The 24,803-nt window shown below is 45.5% G+C and overlaps 1 protein-coding gene across 3 annotated transcripts in view; it reads left to right on the forward strand.

Moving 5' to 3' along the window:
- Positions 1-24,803, forward strand: part of SETD5 (SET domain containing 5) — a 149,869-nt gene that overhangs the window by 118,463 nt on the left and 6,603 nt on the right. For 2 of the 3 annotated variants that reach the window (XM_026659304.2, XM_026659305.2), the window contains 2 exons: positions 3,881-4,167; positions 8,983-9,116. In XM_026659304.2, the coding sequence (XP_026515089.1) occupies positions 3,881-4,167; positions 8,983-9,116 (421 nt within the window). Of the gene's footprint in view, positions 1-3,880; positions 4,168-7,567; positions 7,664-8,982; positions 9,117-24,803 lie in introns of those variants that run through there. The other variant, XM_026659306.2, reaches the window with a different exon arrangement.

The following is a 24,803-nucleotide window of genomic DNA, read 5'->3' on the forward strand; positions in this document are numbered from 1 at the left end:
GAATGACACGTCCGAGCTGAGCAGGTCTCGTTGCAGCTGATCCTGGACTATCTTCTGCACCTCAAACTTCAGGGCTTGTCTCTGTCATCAATCAGGTCCATCTGGCTGCTATTTCGGCTTTCCACCCTCCATTACAAGGCAGGTCAATCTTCACTCATGACATGGCAGCCCGGTCTGGAAAGGTCTGGAGTGTCTTTACACTTACGTCTTGGATCTGGTACCTCCCTGGGATTTGAATCTCATGCTATCGAGGCTGATGAGGCCTCCCTTCAAACCTCTGGCTTCCTGCTCTCTTCTCCTTCTCTCCTGGAAGGTTGCGTTCCTGGTGGCGGTTGCATCCACCGCAGTGTGTCTGAGATCAGAGCGCTTACGTCAGAACCACCCTATACAATGTTCTACAAAGATAAGGTCCAGCTGCGGCCACACTCAGCGTTCCTGCCCAAAGTAGTTGCCCCATTTCATACCAGCCAGGACATTTTCTTACTGGTCTTCTTTCCGAAGCCACGTAAATCCGAAGAGGAGCACAGGTTATACACCTAGATGTCTGGAGGGCGCTGGCTTTCCATATCAAGAGGATACGGTTGTTCCGTCAATCAGTGCAGCTGTTCGTGGTAGTGGCAGACAGGACAAAAGGTCACCCTGTGTCTGCTCAGAGGATTTCGTCCTGGATCACAGCCTGCATCCGATGCTGCTATGAGCTGGAGTAGTCCACCAACAATAGTCAAAGCACAGTCGACTAGAACACAAGTGTTCTCTGCGGCCTTCTTAGCCCAGATGCCAATTCAGGAGATCTGTAAAGCTGCTACCTGGTCATCTGTTCACACGTTTATGTCCCATTGTGTGCTGACCCAGCAGGCCCGGGACGATGCTGTCTTCAGCAGGGCAGTGTGCAAGCTGCAAGATCGTGAACTCCGAGCCCACTTCCATTGACACGAGTAAGCACTCGAAGAAGAAAAACGGTTATCTACCTTTCATAACTGTTGTTCTTTGAGATGTGTTGCTCATGTCCATTCCATTACCCTGCTTCCCTCCCCTCTGTCGGAGTTGTCAGCAAGAAGGAACTGAAATGACGTAGAGTGGTGGCGCCTGATATACTGGCGCATGAGTGCAGCACTCAAGGGGATGCCACTGCTGACCCTACGAATACCGCTAAGGTAAAAATCTCCAACGACCACGCACATGGGCACGTGCACACCTAGAATGGAATGGATCATGAGCAACACATCTTGAAGAACAGTTATAAAAAGTAGGTAACCATTTTTTCCCCATGTAGGGCTGTATAGACTAGTCAAGATGCCCCCTAACCTCTTTGTTAAGCTAAGTAGATGGAGCTCCTTGAGTCTGTCACTAGAAGGCAGGTTTTCTAATCCTTTAATCCTTCTCGTGGCTCTTCTTTGAACCCTCTCCAATTTATCAACATCTGTCTTGAATTGTGGGCACCAGAACTGGACACAGCATCCCAGCAGCAGTCACACCAGTGCCAAATAACTGAGGTAAAATAACCTCTCTACTCCTACTCAAAATTCCCCTGTTTATGCATCCCAAGCTCTTTGGCTACTGTGTTATACTGGAATTTCATGTTTGGCTGATTATCCACCACAATCCCCAAATCTTTTCAGAGTCACTGCTTCCCTGAATAGACTCCCCCCTCCCCCCCATCCTGTAAGCATAGCCTACTTCCTTTATTCCTGGATGTATGAATTTACATTTAGATGTATTAAAACACACCCAGTGCCCAGTTTACTAAGTGATCCAGATCACCCTAAGTCAGTGATCTGTGCTTTTCATTATTTACCACTCCCCCATTTTTTGTGTCATCTGTCATCAGTGATTTTATGTTTTCTTCCAGGTCATTGATAGAAACATTAAATAGCGTAGGGCCAAGAACCAAACCCTGCAGGACCCCACTGGAAACACACCCACTCAATGATGATTCCCTGTATACTGTTAGCCAGTCTCTAATTCATTTAATGTTGCCATGTTAATTTTATGTCTTAGTTTTTTCATCAAAAGATCATGTGGTACCAAGTCTACGTATATTTTGTCAACAGTACTATATCAACCAATTTGTAAACCCATCAAAAAAAGACATCAAGTTAGTTTGACAGAATTTATTTTCCGAAACCCATGTTGATTTATATGAATTATGTTACCCTCTTTTAGTTTATTATTGATCAGCTGTGCTGTTATCGTGCCCAGGATCAATGTCAGGCTTACAGGTCTATAATTATCCATTTGCCCTTTTTAAAAATTGGGACGTTCGCTTTCTTCCAGTCTTCTGAACCTGCCCCATTGCTCCAAGACTTAGGGGGAGGGATAGCTCAGTGGTTTGAGCAGTGGCCTGTTAAACCCAGGGTTGTGAGTTCAATCCTTGAGGGGGCCATTTAGGGATATGAGGCAAAAATCTGTTGGATGATTTAGTTGGGGATTGGTCCTGCTTTGAGCAGGGGGTTGGACTAAATGATCTCCTGAGGTCCCTTCCAACCCTGATATTCTATGAAAATAAACCTTAACGGTTCAGTGAGCGCCTCAGTCAGCTCTTTTAAAATCCTTGGATGCAAGTTATCTGGATCTGCTAATTTTTAAAATGTCTAACTTTAATAGCTTCTGTTTAACATCCTCCAGATATTCTAAAGGAATGGAAAGAGAGTTATCATCATATGAGACTATGTAATGTGTTTTTCCCCCCTCAAATACAGTTGACGTATAGAATCCTTTGCTTTGTGCCTTTGACCAAAAGGCACAAAGCAGGAGTGTGGCAATTTTGCAAAAGTTTCCCACTTTTGCGAACAGTAGTTCAGTTCTTCTGGTGTTAGCAGGATTGGACGCCTAATTGGCCATGACAGATGTTAGTCGCATTGTTTAATGCAGTGCTGGAAGGTGCTCAGAGCCTGTGGTGATGAACATTGTGAAGGCACCTGTAGAGAATAGAAGTAGAGAACACTTTTGTTTTCAGCTTTCAGAGTGCTTCAGATTTTTATACTGTGTGGAACTGTATTGTACAAGTTGTCAGGAGGATGCTGGAGGTTTGGCAACTGGACAGAAGCCATTGAGGCTTTTGACAATTGGGGAGGTACAGGAGGAAGTTTGGGATTGTGGGATAAGCACACTACTAACAGCATATTTCTTCTGAAATGATGATCCATTAAATAGTTAATTGTGGAAAAATACGACAGTCACACCTCTGAGCTGTTGTTTCAGCCTGTCTGCAAATTCAAGAAGACGTGACTCCAATATAAAAGGATGCAAACTTTGTTTTCTTTGTACATTGTTCTAAATGAACATTTAAAACCACTCTGAAACCATTTAAATTATGCAACCCAATTCTGAGGCTGGGGTGGATTCTATGGTAAATTTGCAATCACTTCATGGGGTTCTTATTATAGGCTTAAAATTAATGACTATATTTTTCATAATTCCATATTTGTCAGTAATATCTTGCTAACTGATTTCTTGATGGTATCTAATCTGTCACGTGGGGTTTTTCCCTGTTTTGAAACTGACTTCGTGTATGATTCTTATAGACAAGTCATTTAATCTCTGCCTCTGTCCCACCTGTAAAATTCCTACCTACTTCCCAGGGGAGGCTTCATTCATGTTTGTAACATGCTTTGAGATCCTCGCATGAAAGGGACTATAGAGATGCAAATCATCTCTTGTTTTTCATAAACAACTTGTTTTTCTAGTCCTGATTATAGCTCAGGGATGCCCTATCCTGCGGTTTTATGCATGTTAAAATGTTTACTTGTATATGTAGTCAGTGCTCCTAGGGCAGCATATGAAGGGATAGCATCCTTCCCCCTGGTCCTGCCAACTTAGTGATTTGTCTGTTCAACTAACAGCCTCAGTGCCCAGGCTCATGGCAATGTTTCTCTCACAGGTCTCTCTGCTGGAGTACCGCAAGCGAAAACAGGAAGCCAAGGAGGGAAGTGATTCAGTGCGATGCACAGTGACGCCGACCCGACAAGGCAGCAACAGCTCTGTGACTGACACAGAGGCCAGCAGTGTGCAGGGCTCAGTAGTCCGAGCCCCATCCTCCCCACAAAGTGGCTGTTCTCCCTCACATCCCCCCCTGCCTCACATAGAGGAGATCAGCCCACCAGACCTGAGGGTGGCTAGTTCCTCGACCTCACACTGCAAATCCCAGGAGAACATCAGCAGTAGGTGGTGAGTGTTCGCTCTCCTGACAAGGTTGTTGTTGCTTCATAGGAAGTCGGTCAGACTCTCTGCTTGGGGCTTTCCCAAGAAGATATGTGTAAAGGCCTACAGATAGAATCCATCAGAAAGTCAGACGGCATTGGCAAGTGTCTGCTCACCCGGGATGGATCCTGGGTTAGCCTTCATATGGAATGGCTCTAGATATATCACCTGGCTTTAGAACGGGGCCACAGCACTCATTGTGCTTGGCTATATAAGTTGAATTCTACAGTATAAACACAAGTGATCCCAGCAGCCTCTTGAGCCAGCCCATTTGTAGATTAGATGCCAAATATTCATGGTGGAAATTAAAAAACAATGAGAAGTTTCTTTTCTCCACCAATTTTTCTTTTTTTGGGCATATTCTCCAGACTCTAGGACCATGTGCTTGCCTTGGGATTTGCACTTTAGCCTTCTGCTGCCAGACCTTGACTCTGAGTGTGGGCTGCTGTGACACCTTAATGCTAGCTTTTATTGAAAAAGATACTAAATAATACACCTCCCCATGACCTCCAAACAGAGACTTATACCTTTGGCACGATGGCACATGCGGGAGATGAGGGGCACATCTCTAGTCTATGTTATGTGCAAATACCCTAGAGCATAGGTTCACAAACTGTGCTCCAGGAACCTATTGTGGTCCACATGGTGCTTGCCAGGGTTCTGTAGAGAGCTAGTGTCACATGGTGCTGGCCTCACCTTATTTCCATCTGCTAAATTGTATTAAAAGTAGGGCTGTCAATCCATTAAAAAAATTAATCGCGATTAATTGCACTGTTAAACAATAATAGAATACCATTTATTTAAATATTTTTGGGTGTTTTCTAAATTTTCAAATATATTGATTTCAATTACAACACAATACGAAGTGTACAGTAGCTCACTTTATATTTATTTTTGATTACAAGTATTTGCACTGTAAAAAAACAAAAGAAATAGTATTTTTCAATTCACCTCATACAAGTACTGAAGTGCAGTTTCTTTATCATGAAAGTTGAACTTACAAATGTAGAATTATGTACAAAAATATCTGCATTCAAAAATAAAACAATGTAAAACTACAAGTCCACTCAGTCCTATTTCTTGTTCAGCCAATTACTCAGAGAAACAAGTTTGTTTACATTTGCAGGAGATAATGCTGCACGCTTCTTGTTTACAATGTCACCTGAAAGTGAGAACAGGCATTTGCCTGGCACTGTTGTAGCCGGCATCGCAAGATATTTACGTGACAGATGCACTAAAGATTCATATGTCCCTTCATGCTTCAGCCACCATTCCGGAGGACATGCGTCCATACTGATGACAGGCTCTGCTTGGTAACGATCCAAAGAAGTGTGGACCGACCCATGTTCATTTTCATCATCTGATGCCACCAGCAGAAGGCTCATTTTCTTTTTAGGTGGTTTGGATTCTGTAGTTTCTGCATGGGAGTGTTGCTCTTTTAAGACTTCTGAAAGCTTGCTTCACACCTCGTCCCTCTCAGATTTTGGAAGGCACTTCAGATTCTTAAACCTTTGGTTGAGTGCCGTAGCTATCTTTAGAAATCTCACATTGGTACCTTCTTTGCTTTTTGTCAAATCAGTAGTGAAAGCGTTCTTAAAATGACAAAATGTGTGGAGTCATCATCCGAGACTACTATAACATGAACTATATGGCAGAATGTGGGTAAAACAGAACAGGAGACATACAGTTCTCTCCCAAGGAGTTCAGTCACAAATTTAACGAACGCATTTTTTTTTAACAAGCGTCATCAGCATGGAAGTATGTCCTCTGGAATGGTGGCCAACGTATGAAGGGGCATACGAATGTTTAGCATATCTGGCATGTAAATACCTTGCAATGCTGTCTACAAAAGTCCCATGTGAACTGCTGTTCTCACTTTCTAGTGACATTGTAAATAGGAAGTGGGCAACACTATTTCCTGTAAATGTAAAGAAACTTGTTTGTCTTAGTGATTGGCTGAACAAGGAGGAGGACTGAGTAGACTTGTAGACTCTAAAGTTTTGCATTGTTTGTTTTATTTGTGAGTGTAGTTCTGTAACAAAAAAATCTACATTTGTAAGTTGCACTTTCACAATAAAGAGATTGCACTACAGTACTTGTATAAGGTGAATTGAAAAATATTATTTATCATTTTTACAGTGCAAATATTTGTAATAAAAATAATATAAAGTGAGCAGTGTACAATTTGATTCTGTGTTGTAATTGAAATAAATATATTTTAAAACATAGAAAAACATCCAAAAATATTTCATAAATTTCAATTGGTATTCTATTGTTTAACAATGTGATTAAAACTGCGATTAGTCGTGATTAATTTTTTTAATCGTGATTAATTATTTTGAGTTAATCGCATGAGTTAACTGCGATTAATCAGCAGCCCTAGTTAAAAGGCAAAAAGACATTCTTTTCCCGATACTAATTCTGTGTGTAGGCAATTGCTGTAGTTGACATAGGAGGGGAGGGAGGTGGGTCTGGGCAATGCGGTGTAGGAAGTGGGGTCCACAAGAGTTTCTATTAAGATTTGATCCACAATGGAAATGCATGAGAAGCCATATGCTGGAGTGAGTTTACTGCAATGACAACCCCACAGAAAGGCATGAAAGAAAAGAGATTGTTCTTTCAAAAAAACAGCGCGTCTTGCCCTTCTGTCTCAGTGCTCCACACACAATGGAGATGCTGGGAGAAGCTGGGACTGGCTGAGCTGGGGCCCTGCACGGAAATGATTGCTCACTTTACAGCCTGTTTTTTAAAGGTTTAAAAGCAACCCCACACACACATCTGTGCCATCCCCTGCTGTCTGGGAGAGGGGCATGGCTGAATGCAACAGCCAGGCATAGGGATGTGGGACCACCTCTCCACATGGCAGCCAAGCTCCAGTGTCCACCTTTGTATTACCTGCTTAATTCAGCTGCTCTGGGTTTGGTTTCCACTATGGCCTCATGAGCCAGTATCACTGCCTAAGGCTGGGGGCCACAGTGCCATGTGGTTATCAAGGGTGAAGTGTTATCAGTATCTGTTTAAAATGGGATTAACCAGTTTTGCTCCCTTTCTTATCCTATTTCCGTCTTCCCTGGTTCTAATGGGTGTGGCTTGAGAGTGAACAGTCCCATTTCACTTTTAAATGGTGTTACAGAAGGCTCATGCTAGAGTAAAGGTTATAAAACAGTTTCATTCCAAGTCCCCTGTTGACACCTGTGACAGCTCCCTTGTACGTTTCCAGATATACTTGCTGGCATAACAGGGACAGGAGGAAGTGGGAGCTAAAATTACTTGCTGTGATTTTTAGAGGTCTCCATAGTTTTGCTGCATTCTACAATATCTGCAAATAGCTTTCATTTAAAAAAAAATAAGTTTCTATCTCTTTCAGTTGCCAAGATACAGCCATCACAATGTAAACAGATGTGCTGCTGCCCTGTTAACCCAGCCTTGCAGAAAACTGTCTCCAGCCAAACAATAGCAGCAAAGAAGGTGTGAATTCACCCCCCTCACCCCATTCACCTCAGTGAGGAGTGAACTCTGCCCCTACCCCATTCACCTCACTGAGGTGTGAATTTCAGTGTCCATTTTGGGCCCTTAAAATGCTAATGTTGAGCACAAATTATATTTTCCTTTAAAAAAAAAAGAACGAGAGAGAGAAAATAAATGCAAAAACCACTTAATACAACGTTGAGGTTGCACAGTTTAATTTTTATATTTCCTGTCTAAGCTCCTGCACAATGTTAATCCAGCTAGACTGCACATCTGTGTTTTATGCTACATATTTAATGTAGAAAAACCATGGGCTTTCTGTTATCTATGTACAGTGCCTAGAATAATGTGGCACCACACCAATCCCTGATTGGGGCACCCAGGCACTGCTGTATTACATATTAAATAACAAGCATACACATTTAGAAACTGCATGATCCACTGGACAGACTGTTACCCAGGAGACCTTGGTTCTGTTCCTGGCTCTGCCATTGTCCTGCAGTGTGACTTGAGGCAAGTCACTTCATCTCTTGTCCTCTTTGGGGCTGAGACTTTCACTGTGTGTTTGGACTGTGAGTAACACTATGTTGTACCAATTTTGTGTGGGGCCTCTAAGTGCTACTGTGTTAAAAATAAAAAACAAATTGGACAAGGAAAACAGGAATGGAAAGTAGCATTTATAGGTAAAATGGCTAAGTTAACACTGCTCCAGGAACCTTGCTTTTGCTAATTTATATTTTAACAAAGCTACCTTAATGTTGTATTATTAGAGAGTGTTGCAATAAACTGCTTTTTCAGTGCAAAAAAAGTCATTTCCATATGGTGACTATATCTAGACTTGTGTATCCTAGGATTTCCAAAATGCTGTTAAATCTTGATACCCTTTTCTGAGAGAGGAGGACCCAAACTCACTTAGACCACAATGAAACATCAAATATCTCGCAATCATCTGACAACAAAGAGAAGAGATCTCATTGTCCCAGTGCAGTGCTTTAGAAAACACTTCACAGTAGTCATATTTGGTAGCCAGCAACTGATGGAGTAAAATCCACCAGGGTTTGTTGACATCACAAAAGCAGTGCAGAACCTTAATTCTCATAATTGTTTGGTGACCCCCTTCTTCTACCACCTCTGTATGGCAGGGACTTGCACTCCAGCACTGACTTCATGCTAATCGTTCTAAGCAGAATATGTTAAGAGCTTAAAAACAGCCCTCTTGTAAGTGTATCAAGGGGCCCACAACCCCCACGCCTTGGTCATTGTGCTCAAAGATGTGTAGTAACAGCCCTCAACTCTTATTACTTCCTCTTTCAGGATGGTCCCCACATCTGTGGAGCGGCTTCGAGAGGGCCGTGGTATTCTCGAGAAGGTTCTGCGCAGTGGTGCAAAGATATCCCAGAGAGGAGAGCCCTCACCCACGAGTGACAGTGCTGCTGAGGGAGATCCAGGTAAACAGATGAGCCTTTTGAAGGAGACCTGCATTTCATACTTAGACAGGTGGAACTGGCTCTGTTCAGAATAGATTTAGCTGCGGGCTTGGCTCTCAGGTAAGTGGCACCTCCATGTTTGACATCACCAGTATCCTATGGGAGCTTTTCCCTGAGCACATTTCCTCGTGAGTCAAACAAGACCCTTAAGTCTACTTCCCTCACCCTTCAGGCCTAGAAAGCCTTGGAGTTGACTACAGCATTTGATCCCACAACTAGATCACAGATTTGCTCTTTGACCTTGGACAAACCACCTTAAGCCTCAGTTTTCCTGTTCCTCTACGATGGGGATAGTACTGGCATCAGGTGGCTGGTGGAGTTAATTAGCTGTACAGTTCTCTGAAGATACCAAGCACCAAATTTCCTCACAAAAAGTAAGCTGAGAATTATAGACACTTTAAACTCAGGAAAAAAGATAGTTAAGGTTCCAATCATAGTCTTAATTCTGCCCCTTTATTCCCTGCCGCCTACCAAGTGAATATCCTGGTCAGTTGTGAAATTCGCCTGACCTCTTGCGTATATAATTTTCAAGAGTTTGACCTTCAGTTACATGTAGCCATCCTTCCCATCTCTGGGTGTAGGGGAGCCCTCACTGTGTGTCAGGGGTCTGGGGTTTGAGGGAATGCAGGAAAGGGGTCCCTGAATGCTCTCACCCTCTGCTTACTAAGACACTGGGTGGATCTACAAATATAACAAATGACCCTGAGGTGTCAGGATCAACTGAACTGAATTGAGCTCCTTCAGCACCACCTTAGTGGTGTACCTACCATCACCAAGCAAAGGCCTGAGATCAACAAACTCAGGCTATATCAGAGCAGCAGTGAAATCAAATACCAGGAGCACTGTGATGTTATGATAGAAATCCTGGCCCAATGGAAGTAAAGGGAGTTTTATCATTGACTGACTTCAAAGGAGCTGGGATTTTACCACAAAAGAGACGATGGTCTTGTGGTTAAGGAACTGGACTTGGACTCGAAAGGTCTGGATTTAATTCCTGGTTCTTGGAACTGGCTCCCAGTGTGACCATGGACAAGTCACTTAATCTCTGTGTCTCAGTTCCCCATCTGTAAAATGGAACCTTTACCATTTCTATTTAGATTTCAGACTTTTTGGGGCAGAGATTCTCTTACAATGCCCAGCACAATAGGATTCTGATCTCACTTGAGACCTAGAATAAATCGTTGTGGACATTATTAAGCAACTTAGAAATACTGGAGAGAGAGCAAGCTTTGCCCCCAGTTGTTTATATCTAGAAGTTCACAGGAGAGGCACCCCAACGGATCTCTCTGTCCATTGGTAGCTTGTGGGAGGGGCTGTGTCTCTCAGGTAGTCAGGACCCAAGTCATGTGGGGTTTTATAGATCAAATCAACACCTAGAGGTAAGCTGGGAATCAGTGCAGATTCTAGAGAACAAGCATTATGTTCCCTCCAGCTAATGCTAGTTAGCAGGCTTCTGCATTCTGCACTAGCTGAAATTTCTGAGTGGTTGTCTTCTGCTCCCACACATTTGGAGGAAGTGTCTCCACTTCCTCTTACTGAAGAGACATGTTCAGTCAGCATCATTGTTCTAGTTCTTGTTTTAAAGGAAGTGTTTTGAGTTACAAATGGACAAGGGTTTTCAAACAGCTAAATACTCACTATACGAGAAGTGTCCCTAGGGGTGCTCAACTTCAGTATGTGTGCGTGCCTGGGCATTCTTGATCAGAAACTTTCATCAGGTCAGGACCGTCCTTGGGTCCACAGCTGCGCCCTACACGCCCTCATGCTCTGGTGTGCGGGCACAAGGGGGTTGGGCTTCACTGCCACTCCAGTTCCTTCTCAGCTGCCTGCAGCTTGAGAGGGAGTGTTGCAGCGTCCACTATAGAGAACCATGTGGTTTTCTGCTTATTCTCTTATTTATTCTTATGCTTCTTTCGTAGTAATTTTTTAATATTTAATTTTTCTGTTTAACACAGTTCTGTGGTTTGGGGGGTTTACTCCCTCTTCCCTTTGTTTGCCCAATCTGGGCTTCTGGATTTGGCCTCAATCCACTACTTCAACTAATGGGTTATGCCCAAAATCCCTGTCGGATCTGCCTCTGCTGATTTGAAGAGACCCACATTCCCATGGTCTGCTCACCCATGGAAAGGAGATTTCGAAAACTTGAGGAATGGCTGAAACTGTTGATGGAGCATTCCAGGCTCTCTTCCCGCCCCCCCACCCTTAAACATCAGCTTTGGCTGTTTAAAGAGCTCCAGTGACTGTCTCTGCTGCAGTAAGCAGAAACTCTGGGGCCCTTCAGAACCATCCAGACCTTTTAAAAAAAATTTCTCCAGAATAAGAATCTAAGAGAACCATAGAATTGTAGGACTGGAAGGGACCTTGAGAGGTCATCTACTCCAGTCCCCTGCACTCATGGCAGGACTAAGTATTATCTAGACCATCCCTGACAGGTGTTTGTCTAACCTGCTCTTAAAAATCTCCAGCGACAGAGATTCCACAACCTCCCTGGGCAATTTTCTCCAGTGTTTAACCACGTTGACAGTTAGGAAGTTTTTCCTAATGTTCAGCCTAAACTGCCCTTACTGCAATTTAAGCCCATTGCTTCTTGTCCTAGCCTCAGAGGTTAAAGAGAACAGTTTTTCTCCCTCCTCCTTGTAACAAACTTTTATGTACTTGAAAACTGTTATCACCTCCCCTTACTCTTCTCTTCTCCAGACTAAATAAACCCAATTTTTTCAAGTATCAGGGGGTAGCTATGTTAGTCTGTATCTACAAAAACAACAAGGAGTCTGGTGGCACCTTAAAGACTAACAGATTTATTTGGGCTTAAGCTTTCGTGGGTAAAAACCTCACTTCTTCAGATGCATAGAGTGAAAGGTACAGATGCAGGCATTATATACTGACACATGGAGAGCAGGGAGTTACTTCGCAAGTGGAGAACCAGTGTTGACAGGGCCAATTCAATCAGGGTGGATGTAGTCCACTCCCAATAATAGATGAGGAGGTGAGCTTTTCCTCTCCTGGAATTGATACCTCCTCATCTATTATTGGGAGTGGACTACATCCACCCTGATTGAATTCGCCCTGTCAACACTGGTTCTCCACTTGCGAAGTAACTCCCTGCTCTCCATGTGTCAGTATATAATGCCTGCATCTCTAACTTTCACTCTATGCATCTGAAGAAGTGAGGTTTTTACCCACGAAAGCTTATGCCCAAATAAATCTGTTAGTCTTTAAGGTGCCACCAGACTCCTTGCCAATTTTTTCAATCTTCCCTCATAGGTCATATTTTTGAGACTTTCAATCATTTTTGTTGCTCTTTTCTGGACTTTCTCCAATTTGTCCTTGTCTTTCCTGAAATGTGGCACCCAGAACTGGACATAATACTCCAGTTGAGGCCTAATCTTGTGTCTTGCTTACAACACTCCTGCTAATACATCCCAGAATGATGTTTGCTTTTTTTGCAATAGTGTTACACTGTTTACTCATATTTATCTTGTGATCCACTATGACCGCCAGAACCCTTTCCACTGTACTCCTTCCTTGAAAGTCATTTCCCATTTTGTATGTGTGCAACAAATTGTTCCTTCCTAAGTGGGAGTACTTTGCTGAATTCCATCCTATTTACTTCAGACCATTTCTCCAGTTTGTCCAGATCATTTTGAATTTTAATCCTATCCTCCAAAGCACTTGCAACCCCTCCCAGCTTGGTATCGTCCGTAAACTTTAGAAGTATGCTTTCTATGCCATTATCTAACACATTGATGAAGATATTGAACAGAACATAGGGAAGTCAACCTCTTGGTCTATGTCTTGTGTCCCAGCACTGGTACTGCTGTGGCTTCCACCTTCTCCAATATTAAGAACCTGACACCAGTTTAAAAGGCCATGCCATGTACCAAGAAGTCATCTCTTAAACAACATAGAGTGGCATCGCTGTTAGCACCAGACTCAGTACCTTTTGAAGAATAAAAACTCTTCTAAAACCAAACCAGAATCATCATTGGTACTGTCTTCTGCAACCAGTCGAGGAAAACGCCCAGACCATGCTTCTGTATTGTCTCCAATACCCCTACATATACTGACTCCTGAGGTTTCCTAGCCAGAGTCCCTCATACTGTCCAGGCGCCTTTCGCAGAAGGACCTTCAGATTCTGAGTCTCCATTGCTGAGAGGTACTGAGACACATTTCCCACTGGTACCGACTTATCTCCCAGAGTCAACTTACCCTCTGGTCGTATCATCTACAATGCTGACTTGTCCTCTGATACCGATGCAGTCACCAGCCCCATACAGGCATTTTGAGGTTACTAAGAGGCATTTTCAGCCAGTACCAACATATCCTCTTGTGGAACTATCTTACCAGCCAGCGAAGTCTCAGCTTCCATACCAATGTGGTTACCAGGCCCTCTCCAGCCCCCGGTACCAGCATAGTCACTGATACCAGCACCATTTGTCCCTCAAGTGGACACAGGAGATGACACTGCATCTGATTCTGAGAAGTCCATACAGGGCTCCTCCAACTTCCCATTCCAGCTTCCTTCCTTTGAGGTGCACTCCCAGGAAGAAATTCCCAGCAGGAGATACACCCAGCAATCTTGGGGTCCTGCCCTTTCTCTTATGCCCCACCACAATGGGCTAATTAGAACCCATGGGCCTGTTATGGCAAGCAGTTTTTCAGGGTTCCATCTCATAAGAGGGCATGTCAAGAGCAGCAATCACCGACCCTGGTTCCTGCTCGACAGAAGGACTTATAGAGGAACAAGAGCCAGGTGAGGAAGAAGAAAAAAAATCTTCCCATAAATCCTCCTTGCCATACAAGGTTGTTATACCTCTCCCACTAATGATTTCAAGGCCTTTGAAACTGATTGCAGAGGCCTTGCAAATCCCATTGGAAGAGATACAGGAACCCAACATTCCCTGTTAGACATTCTCCATATGCCTCCTCAGGGCAAAATTGCCTTGCCCACAAATGATGCTCTGCTGTCTCCAGCCCTTAAGGTCTGAGGTAAACTCCAGCTACTCTACCACCTACTTGTAAATGTGCTGATTAAAAAATGCAATATTCCACCCAAAGGCTCAGGGTATTTTTTTTCTCCCTCCCTATACCTAACTCCCTGGTTGTCAAGGCCTCTGATGAATGAAACCAACCACATTGGTCCTGCTCTGCGCCATCCGAGAGGGAGCTAAAATAGCTAGATCTTGGCCACAAAAGCTGCTCCTCAGCCTCTTTGCAGTGCAAAGTAGCCATTTACCAGGCCCTGATGGCAAAACATGATTTTACAAATTGAGTTTTTGTCTTTTGAGAACCTGCCACAGGACCACAGGGAACAATTTCACCCACTGATAATGGAACCCCAGACAATCTCCAGAGCTTCTCTCCTGGTCTTACTCAATGGTGCTAATACAGTTGCATGTTCTGTATCTATGGCAGTGGTCATGCATCAAACGTCTTAGTTCCAGTTTTCCCCAGGAGGTACAAAACACTGCTGAAGACCTTACCTTCAAAGGACCCAAGCTATTCAGTGAGGCCACAGACAGGTCCCTTCATTCACTAAAAGACTCCTCGGCGACACTGTGATCTCTGGGCATCTATATGACTGTGACAAAGAAAATATAAGATCACAGGCAGCTCAACAATCTTGCCCAGTCCACTATCAACCCATGAAACCAGCTGAACCCCCATCTCCCACCAGGACGAAGCCTAGATTCACCAAGAAGAGGCCATCCTTCATAGTCAATGATGTGCTAGAAGCAACCATTTTGACCTGTTGGTTGAAGGTCATGCACTATTTCCTATTCCGGATCCTACAATGCATCTTTCTCCCATCCACCCTTATGGCGATTCTCTCCATCACTTTCTGTCCTTCTGGGAGCTCATCACCTCAGACAGATGGATCCTGGAGGTGAGTTCTACAGGCTATTCCATCCAGTTCAGCTCATTCTGCATGCCCTCCCTCCCTGTCCATCTTCAGGGACCCTTCACATGAGTCTCTTGAGGCAGGAGGTACAGTTCTACCTAGTCAAACCTGTTCCACTGGCCTTCATCAGGAAATGATCCTATTCCCGGTATTTCCTTGTCCCCAAGGAAAATGGGGGGTTGAGACCAATTCTGGATCTCAGGACTTTAAACGTCTTTATCTGCTCTCAGCAGTTCAGAATGGTAACTCTAGCAACACTACTTCCCTCCATGGATCCAGAAGATTGATTGGTTTGTCTCCCTTGACTTTAGGATGCTTATTTTCATATAGCAGGCCACGCCTTGTACAAACATTTCCTACGTTTTGTGGTTGGCAGGGACCACTGCCAATATCATGTCTTGCCCTTCAGCCTCTCCACTTCCCAAGGTCTTTATCAAAGTCCTCTTGGCCATCGCAGCCTACCTCTGCCAGATCTTTGCTTACCTGGATAATTGGCTCCTGAAGGGTCACTCGTTTCTTGAAGTACAAACAGCAACCAACAGGGCCCTATTTCTGTTCCATTTCCTGGACCTCTGCCTCGGCGTGGAAAAGTCTACACTCTCACGCACAAAAAACATAGACTTTGTTGGGGCCACACCAGATTCCTCTACCACCACCAGAGCATTCTTGCTAACGGACAGGTTCTCCACAATGTCCAGCCCCATTTCAACAGTACAACAGAGCCTGCAAACCACAGAAATGGCTTGCCTGCAACTCCTGGGTTGTATGGCGGCCCGTATGTTTGTGACACTCTTAGCAAGGCTACGCTTTGTGTCCTCAAGCCTGGCTGAGAACCATCTACATTTCCAACAACACAGTCTATCCAAGTGAGTGTCCATACATCAGAGAGTTCTCGGTGGAAAGGTCCCCAAATGGTATGGGTGGGAGTTCCATTTTAGCAGCCCCTTCCCACAAGGATCATCTGTACATATGCCTCCCTGCTAGGCCGGGGTGTGCACTTCCAAGGCTTCCCAGCGTAGGTCAGAGTGGCGCCACAGGAGGCAATCCTCCATATCAGCATACTGGAACTCAGGATAGTGTTACGCTTGCCAGCAGTTCCTTTCCCATGTCAGGGACCACCCAACCAGAATAATGATGGACAACAGAACAGCAATATATTATCTCAGTTGACAAGGAGTAGCAAGATCCCGGTCGTTATGCACCGAATCCATAAGACTATGGAACTGGTGCATATCACATCACATACAGATCTCAGTGGTTTACCTACCAGGACTGCAGAAAACAGTGGCAGACTCCCTCTGCCTCAACACAAGTGGGAGGTGAAGGATATGGTATGCCAAAGGACACATCTTACCTGGGGCCATCTGGAGATAGGTCTCTCCATGACACCATCCAATGCAAAGTGCAGATGATTCTGTTCAGGAGGCGAGGGGGCACAGTGGCCACTTGACGGGAGGTGCCCTAGTCATCTTTTGACCCCATGTAGCTCTGCATGATCATCTCCCAACACCATCACTACTCAAGGTCCTGATCAAATGGAAGCAGGAGAAATTAGTAGCCCTCCACATTGCAGCATCATGACCAAGGCAGGTATGGTTTCCAGAGCTTGTTTGCATGTCTCAGCAACTGCCTCCACCTTCCCCTGACAGCAGAGTTCTTCACCAAGGAGTTGGGATTGCTCCCTCCCTCCCTCCCTCAACCTTCTCCTCAAGGCCTGACTACTAGATGGCTCTCTGGTGTAGAACAAGACTGCTCTCCAGAGGGACAAACAGTGCTGCTCCATAGTGGAGAACCTACCTTCAGCAGTGGAAACATTTTCATGTTTGGTGCAGCCACCAATCTATACTTCCTGTTGAGTCTTGTCTGACATACATTCTTGATTATCTGCCAAAAATTTTAAAAACAGGATTATAGCTGAGCTCCGTTATGGTTAGTTTGGCAGCTGTCACAACTTTTCACCCCCTAGTGAGGGATTTTCAGTCTTCACTCATCCAGTGACTGGCATTTATTAAAGGCCTGTTCAACCATCTTCCTCCTCTCAAAGAACCTACTCCACAGTCGGACCTCATCTTAGTCCCTAATGCGCTGCGGAAACCTCCATTAGAGCCTATGGGGAGCTGTCCCCCTCCAAGGGTGATTGCTCATTCCACCAGGGCCTCATCTACCTTGTAGCCCTACTAAAAACATATGCGTCTCAGACACCTTCAAGGCAGTCACCTGGTCTTCGGCATGCCCTTTCCAGCGCTATACTCTCATACCTGCTTTCAGAGCCAACACTGCCTTTGGTGATTCTGTTCTATACTCTCTACTCAATCAGCCTCCTTAGCACCCTTCTCCATAATTGAGGTACTGCTCAGGAATCACCACCTCATGTGGAACACTTTTATAGGAACTCTACTTGAAGAAGGAGAGGTTACTTACCTTCTAAAGTAACTGGAATTCTTCGAGATGTGGGTTTTCCACTGCCCGCCCTCCGTTCCCTCTGCCTTGGAGTTTTCTCAGTGTTCTTTTCCAGTTAAGAAAGAACTAGAGTGGCAGCAGGTCCATGCCCTCACCCCGGAGCAATACAGCGTGTTGGTCACAGGCTCTGACCTGCAGATGCTGCTGCTGAAACTCTCTCGTCGAGAGTGCATGGGCTGTGCATGTCCTGGTGTGGAGCTCCCATAGGGACGCACTTCTCAAAGAACTCCAGTTACCGTACAAAGTAAGTAACCCTCCTTTTTTTCGGCTTTCATAGCTCAGAAAAAGTCTCCTCTAATTAGCTTTAAATTTGCGAAGAAATTCTCCTCTGGCTGGAGTTTAATTAATTCATGCAGCACTCTCAGCCTGCGCGGCACTTTACAGACATAAAGCGACAGCTCCTAGCGCTGAGGGCCTTGCCTCTAAATTGGACATGTCAGAGCAGAGGATGACTATAAATGGCGAGAGCATTAGAACACGGGTTTTAGCTCTTGGTCTTATACAGACTTTTTAAAAAGTTTGGTCTTTAATATTAAAATTAGGAACAATCTCTGGCATGACTGTTGGGTGGAGGTTAACAATGGAAGGGTTTGGAAGGAATTGATGCATGCGATATTGCCACACAGAAGAGTGGAGGGAAGGAGGTCAGATTAAGACTTAGAATGGAAACCTGTTATCCTTACTGCTGATCTGCAGTGTCTTACTGTTCTTCATGTATGGCAGTGTGGAGCCCACTGTAGCTGCATGTGCGCCTCATGCACGTGACAGCTGATTTTTGTCAAAAAACATGTCCTTTGGGGCCACATTTGCTGCCTATGCCACCACCTGCCTCTTTACAGGGGCATAAAGGTCAGGGCAGCCATGACGCTCTGTTCTCTCTTACACAGCACTGAGACAGAACCTAGCAAGTGTTTAACCTGCTAGTTCTTAGCTTTTGCTAAATTTCTTCGAACTCTTCCCAAAAAACCCTTCATAACGCTTCTGATTCTCTGATGTACAACCTCCTTGAATTAAATCGACCCCCTGTACTGAATATTTTACAGTCAGCATCTCTGTACAGGGATTCTCAACATGATGGGCTCAAACCTTCAGGCTTCAAGCTGCGCCCAGTCTGCAATGGACTAATTCCTCAGAAATATGGATACAGCAGGTGTCTCGTCTGCTTAGGAGAGTCCCGGAAAACAAGCAGCTGCTCAGTATGCCATTCTTTCTCTGTAAGAACACACAAGCTTAAGGAAGCATTTGTTTCTTGGAACAGTCTATGAAGATCTCTTCAGATCCTGAGAAGATGAGCTTCAGGGTCCAAGTAGCGGACAAGGCAGCTTCACCAGCATCCAGTCTAGCAAAGCAGCAACTCCAAAGACCAGCATGGAGAAGAGACCACTGAGGAAAGATCTGGCACTAAAGCAGGACCACACGAGCGCAGCAGGTGCTATCAGCACCAAAGCAGATGACGACAGTCTCAGGATCAGTCTGGCACTGAGCAGGGCTGCTTCAAACACAGAGGCAGAGCTCAGTATTCTTCCATGAGGACAGACCACCTGATGCCTCAGAAGATAAAGCCACCAAACCCCACACAGCATTTAGGACTAATACCCTGCAGCACAAAATAAGCCTTCTCTGACACCGATCCCAGCTCCAGCACCTCACCCCGAGCATCAACACCGCAGCTGAAGATGAGCTACTAGGAAAACCGGGGCCATCAGTACTGAGGCATATACCGGTACCAGTGCAAAGCCTTGAGTGCACTGTATACCTTGGCACCAGGGCAGAGCAACAGCAGCATCCTGTTTCACTCCCAAAGGTCCTGTCTTCTTCATCACCCAACAAGGCAATGATCTCAGCATGAGATGACTTCATAGGTTCCAAGGCCAGACGAGCCCATTGTGATAATCTAGTTTGACCTCCAGTAGAACACAGGCCGGAGAACTTCGCCAGTGTATTTCCTAGAGCTCCTTATAAGAGTTGCTGAGACTCTGGAGAGAGAGAGAGACTTCAGTCACATCAGAGAAATCTCATAAGTTGTTTGTTCTGACAGTTCCCAGTCCACCCAGAACCATCCTCTACATAAATGAAGAGTTGCTCGCCATAGTAACAATGACTGCAAAACGGCTGGAGAAACAGTGCCAGGTCCCTCAGCCTGGGTTTGAGTACTTGTATGCCTATCCCAGCCCAGGCTCCTTAGTCGTTACAATGTTCCAGGAAAAATCTAAATCAAACAAGAGAGCCCCTAAGGACAAAGACCCAAAACAGCTTGACCTGCTCGGGAGAAAATCTTACTCCTCTGCCTCTTTATAACTTCAAGTGGCAAACTGCCCAGCATTCCTGGCCAAAAATGACTTTTTGAGCTGGGGTAGCGTTGACATCTTCTCTCTCAAAATAAGGGCAATAATCAAGAAAGGCCAGTTGGTGGCAGACAACTTTACAGGCAGGAATGGACTTCTCCGATGCTGCAGCCAGATCTATGGGCATGGCGGTGACTGTGCACAGAGCATTCTGGCTCCAAGCATCAGGCATCACTAGGGAGGTACGGGCCATGATCGAGGATGCCCTTTGAGGGCACAGACTCAAAGCCCACCTGGGGATTTGCACACCAGCCCCATATCACAAGTCTTACCGTCCTTAACCCAATAGACACCATCCTGTCACTCCGAGCAACCCAAGTACCGTTCCATGAAGAAGCCAAGATACAATAGAAGTTGTCAGCCTTCTGCCTCAGTGACATGCGCTGACCCTACAGCACTTCAACAGATGTGACCGGACTCAAGAGCCACACTAGTTCCACTTCAGAGAGCACACCTTTGGAAGCTAGCTCGCCCCATGCCACTGAGCATGGTCAGCAATGACATCAGACAGATGGGTGCTAGAGATCATCTCCTCCTCCAATTGCACTGCCGAATTCAGAGGAACGGGCTTCTGCTCTGAGTATTTCCTTATTCAGAAGAGGGCCTCCATCTTATCCTAGAGCAGAGGAGACTCAACTAATGCACATGCCATCTCAGGTTTAGGATGGTAATGCTCATATCCACCATTCCATCTCTCTAGGATCTAGACTAGTTCTTGGCTCTTGACTTGCAGGATGCATACATCCACATTGCCATCCACCTCGCACACAGGAAGTATCTGAGATTCATACTGGGAGCCAATCATTGCCTATGGAGGTGTCACATTCTGGGGTGCAATCCAGACCAGTGAGAAGTTGTCACTGCCTGCCCCTTAGCCCTGGGTGCCTCACAGTGCTTTGCTGTTGTGGCTTCCAACCAGGGCTACTCACAACTAACCTACCAGCATGCAGGTCACACCCTGAGTGTCTGTGTGCTAGACAGTCCTGGTTCAGCAGCTCTGACCCTAGCAGCCTGTCAACAGCCACGCTTTGGCTTCCACCAGCCTTGGTAACTAGCCTAGCAGGGTGACCCCAACACAGTCCCAGTCCTGAATTTTCCCCAAACCTGTGTTGTGCACTGTCCATCTCTCTCCTTAAAGTGTAAACCTCAGTTAAACTAGCAAGTTGTATATAAATCCTATTTCAACTACACCGTCACATTCTGGGGTGCAATCCAGACCAGGGAGGGTTTGTCACCACCTGCCCCATAACATTGGGAGCTGGAAATGCAAAGCATTGTGAGGCACTCAAGGCTACGGACCAGGTGGTGACCCAACCTCTCCCTGGTCTAGATTCCACCCCAGAATGTGACAACAGAGTACTGCCCCTTGGCCTCTCCACAGCGCAGGTTGTAGTCACAAAATGCCTGGCAATGGTGGCAGCACGCTTAGGGAATTGATGTATACTTGTGTATGAACTATTGGCTGATAATGGGCAAGTCCCAGCAGGAGATAGCAGCAGCCCTGGAGTGAATTCTCATGAAATCTCCTTCACTGGAGGTTTTCAAAAGGAGGCTGGAGAGCCATCTGTCTTGGATTGTTTAACACAACAAATCCTGCATCTTGGCAGGGGGTTAAACTAGATGACCTTTGCAGTCCCTGCTAACTCTGTGGTCCTATGAAATGCTCTCTCTGCTCTCCTGATGAGGACTCTTTGTGAACTACGAAGCTGGGAATGGGTGACAGGGGATGGTCACTTGATGATTACCTGTTCTGTTCATTCCCTCTGAGGCACCTGGCATTGGCCACTCTCGGAAGACAGAATACTGGGCTACATGGACCTTTGGCCTGACCCAGTATGGCCGTTCTTATAATAAATCATCTGTCACCATCACAGACAATAGAGTTTGTAGGAGCTGTGATTGACTCTTGATCACAGAGCGCTCACCTGCAAGAGACCAGGTTTCAGACACCGGCAAGGGACCTAAGATAGAACTCAACAACAACAGTACGTTCATGTCTGGGGCTGCTCAGCTGCATGTCAGCATGCATGTATGTGACACTCCCATGATCGATCTGTTCACCACAGAGGACAGCGCTAAGTGCCCATAATTCAGCTCCAGAGGAAGCATGAGTCCAAGCTCCTTACCAACTGCTTGCCTGCTACAGTGGGCTCCAAACTTCCTATATGCCTTTACCCCAATCTCCCTGATCTCCATAGACAGCACAAAGCTGCACTGCTCCTAATAGCTTCCTACTGGCCTAGGCACATCTCCATCCATCTCCCAATCTACTCAGACATGATATCCCAGCACAGTGGCCCGATATTGCACTTTGACCCACACTAGTTGCATCTGACCTGAAAGTTGGCTGGCTGTACACCAGTGGCAGACTTTGCTCGATACGAAATCCTCATGCAGTGCAGGAAGCAGTCTGTTGGGAAGACCTACTCCTTCAAGTGGAAATGGTTCTCCATATGGAAAATCCAGCATCATTTGGAACCCGTTGAGGCTCCAACACCCCAGGTTCTCGACTGTATGCTGCACCTGAAACAGGCTGGCTTGGCATTTAATTCAGTCAGAGTCCACTTTTCAACAGTATTAGTGTGTCACACTCCAATACAGTCGTACTCAGTCTTGTCACATCTTACAATATTGAGATTCCGCAAGGGCCTGCCGCATACTTACTTGTCTGGCAGAGACCTGACTCCTACATGGGATCTCAGCACACTCCTCCTAAAGTTCATGGAGCCTCCATTCACGCCACTATCAGAGCGTTCGATAAATCGACATACACCTAAGGTAGTCTTCCTGGTAGCTATCACAGCACAGTGTGTCCACTAGCTCCACGCCCTCCTGGCCAGACCGCTTTACACTTCTTTCTCAGGGACAAGCTGGTTCTGAGAAGCGATGTTTCTTGCCTGTTTCCAGTGTCTTGCTCTCTTACCTGGACAGGACCAAATGCTTCCTCATCTCTTTGTGGCTATATCTGGCTTGTTGAAAAGCAGCCATCTCATCACAGAGAATTTAAGTGGATCATAGAAATGTAGGGCTGGAAGGGATTTTGAGAGGTCATCAAGTCCAGCCTTCTTCACCAAGGCACAGGACTACACCAGCTCTGACAGGTGTTTGTCCAACCTGTTCTTTAAAACCTACAGTTACAGGGATTCCACAACATCCCTCGGGAGCTTATTCCAGAGGTTCACTACTCTGTATAGTTAGAAAGCTTTTCTTGTATCTAACCCACATCTCCCTTGCAGCAGATTATAAGCCCAATATTTCTTGTAATACCTTTTGTTGTCATGGAGAACTGTTGATCACTCCTCTTTATAACAGCTCTTAACATATTTGAAGACTTATCAGGTCCCTCCTCAGTCTTCTTTTCTCAAGACTAAGTATGCCCAGTTTTTTAACCTTCCTCATAGGACAGGTTTTCTAAACCTTTTATCGTTTTTGTTGCTCTCCTCTGGACTCTCACCAATTTGTCCACATCTTTCCTAAAGTGTGGTGCCCAGAGTTGGGCAGAGCCCTCCAGCTGAGGCCTTGCTAGTGCTGAATAGGGCAGGAAAATTGCTTCCTGCGTTTTATATACAACACTGATCCAGTTAATGTGCTCCAGAATATTAGCCTTTTCACAACTGTAGCACGTTGTTGACTCATTCAATTTGTGATCCACTATAACTCCCAGGTACTTTTCAGCTGTATTACTGCCTAGCCAGGTCGTCCTCATTTTGTAATTGTGCATGTGATTTTTTTCCCCCTTCCTAAGTGAAGTATAGAATCATAGAATATCAGGGTTGGAAGGGACCTCAGGAGGTATCTAGTCTAACCCCCTGCTCAAAGCAGGACCAACCCCAACTAAATCATCCCAGCCAGGGCTTTGTCAAGCCTGACCTTAAAAACCTCCAAGGAAGGAGATTCCACCACCTCCCTAGGTAACCTATTCCAGTGCTTCACCACCCTCCTAGTGAAAAAGTTTTTCCTAATATCCAACCTAAACCTTCCCCACTGCAACTTGAGACCATTACTCCTTGTTCTGTCATCTGGTACCACTGAGAACAGTCTAGATCCATCCTCTTTGGAACCCCCTTTTAGGTAGTTGAAAGCAGCTATCAAATCCCCCCTCACTCTTCTCTTCTGCAGACTAAACAATCCCAGTTCCCTCAGCCTCTCCTCATAAGTCATGTGCTCCAGCCCCCCAATCATTTTTGTTGCCCTCCGCGGGACTCTTTTTCCAATTTTTCCACATCCTTCTTGTAGCGCGGGGCCCAAAACTGGACACAGTACTCCAGATGAGGCCTAACCAATGCAGAATAGAGGGGAATGATCACGTCTCTCAATCTGCTGGCAATGCCCCTATTTATACAGCCCAAAATGCCGTTAGCCTTCTTGGCAACAAGGGCACACTGTCAACTCATATCCAGCTTCTTGTCCACTGTGACCCCTAGGTCCTTTTCTGCAGAACTGCTGCCTAGCCATTCAGTCCCTAGTCTGTAGCAGTGCATGGGATTCTTCTGTCCTAAGTGCAGGACTCTGCACTTGTCCTTGTTGAATCTCATCAGATTTCTTTTGGCCCAATCCTCTAATTTGTCTAGGTCCCTCTGTATCCTATCCCTACCCTCCAGCGTATCTACCACTCCTCCCAGTTTAGTATCATCTGCAAACTTGCTGAGGGTGCAGTCCACGCCATCCTCAAGATCATTAAAGTACTTTGCACTTGTCTTTATTTAATTTAATCTTCTTGAATTCAGACCAATTCTCTAATTCAGTGGTTCCCAAACTTGTTCCGCTGCTTGTGCAGGGAAAGCCACTGGCGGGCCGGGCCAGTTTGTGTACCTGCAGCGTCCGCAGGTTTGGCCGATCACGGCTCCCAGTGGCCGCAGTTCGCTGCTCCAGGCTAATGGGAGCTGCTGGAAGCGGCGGCTCAGCTGAGCTGAGGGGCTCCGTGCCGGTGAACGCTCCAGG

Source organism: Terrapene carolina, unplaced genomic scaffold (genome assembly GCF_002925995.2).
Source record: "Terrapene carolina triunguis isolate 2854851 unplaced genomic scaffold, T_m_triunguis-2.0 Scaffold627, whole genome shotgun sequence".
NCBI lineage: Eukaryota > Metazoa > Chordata > Testudines > Emydidae > Terrapene > Terrapene triunguis.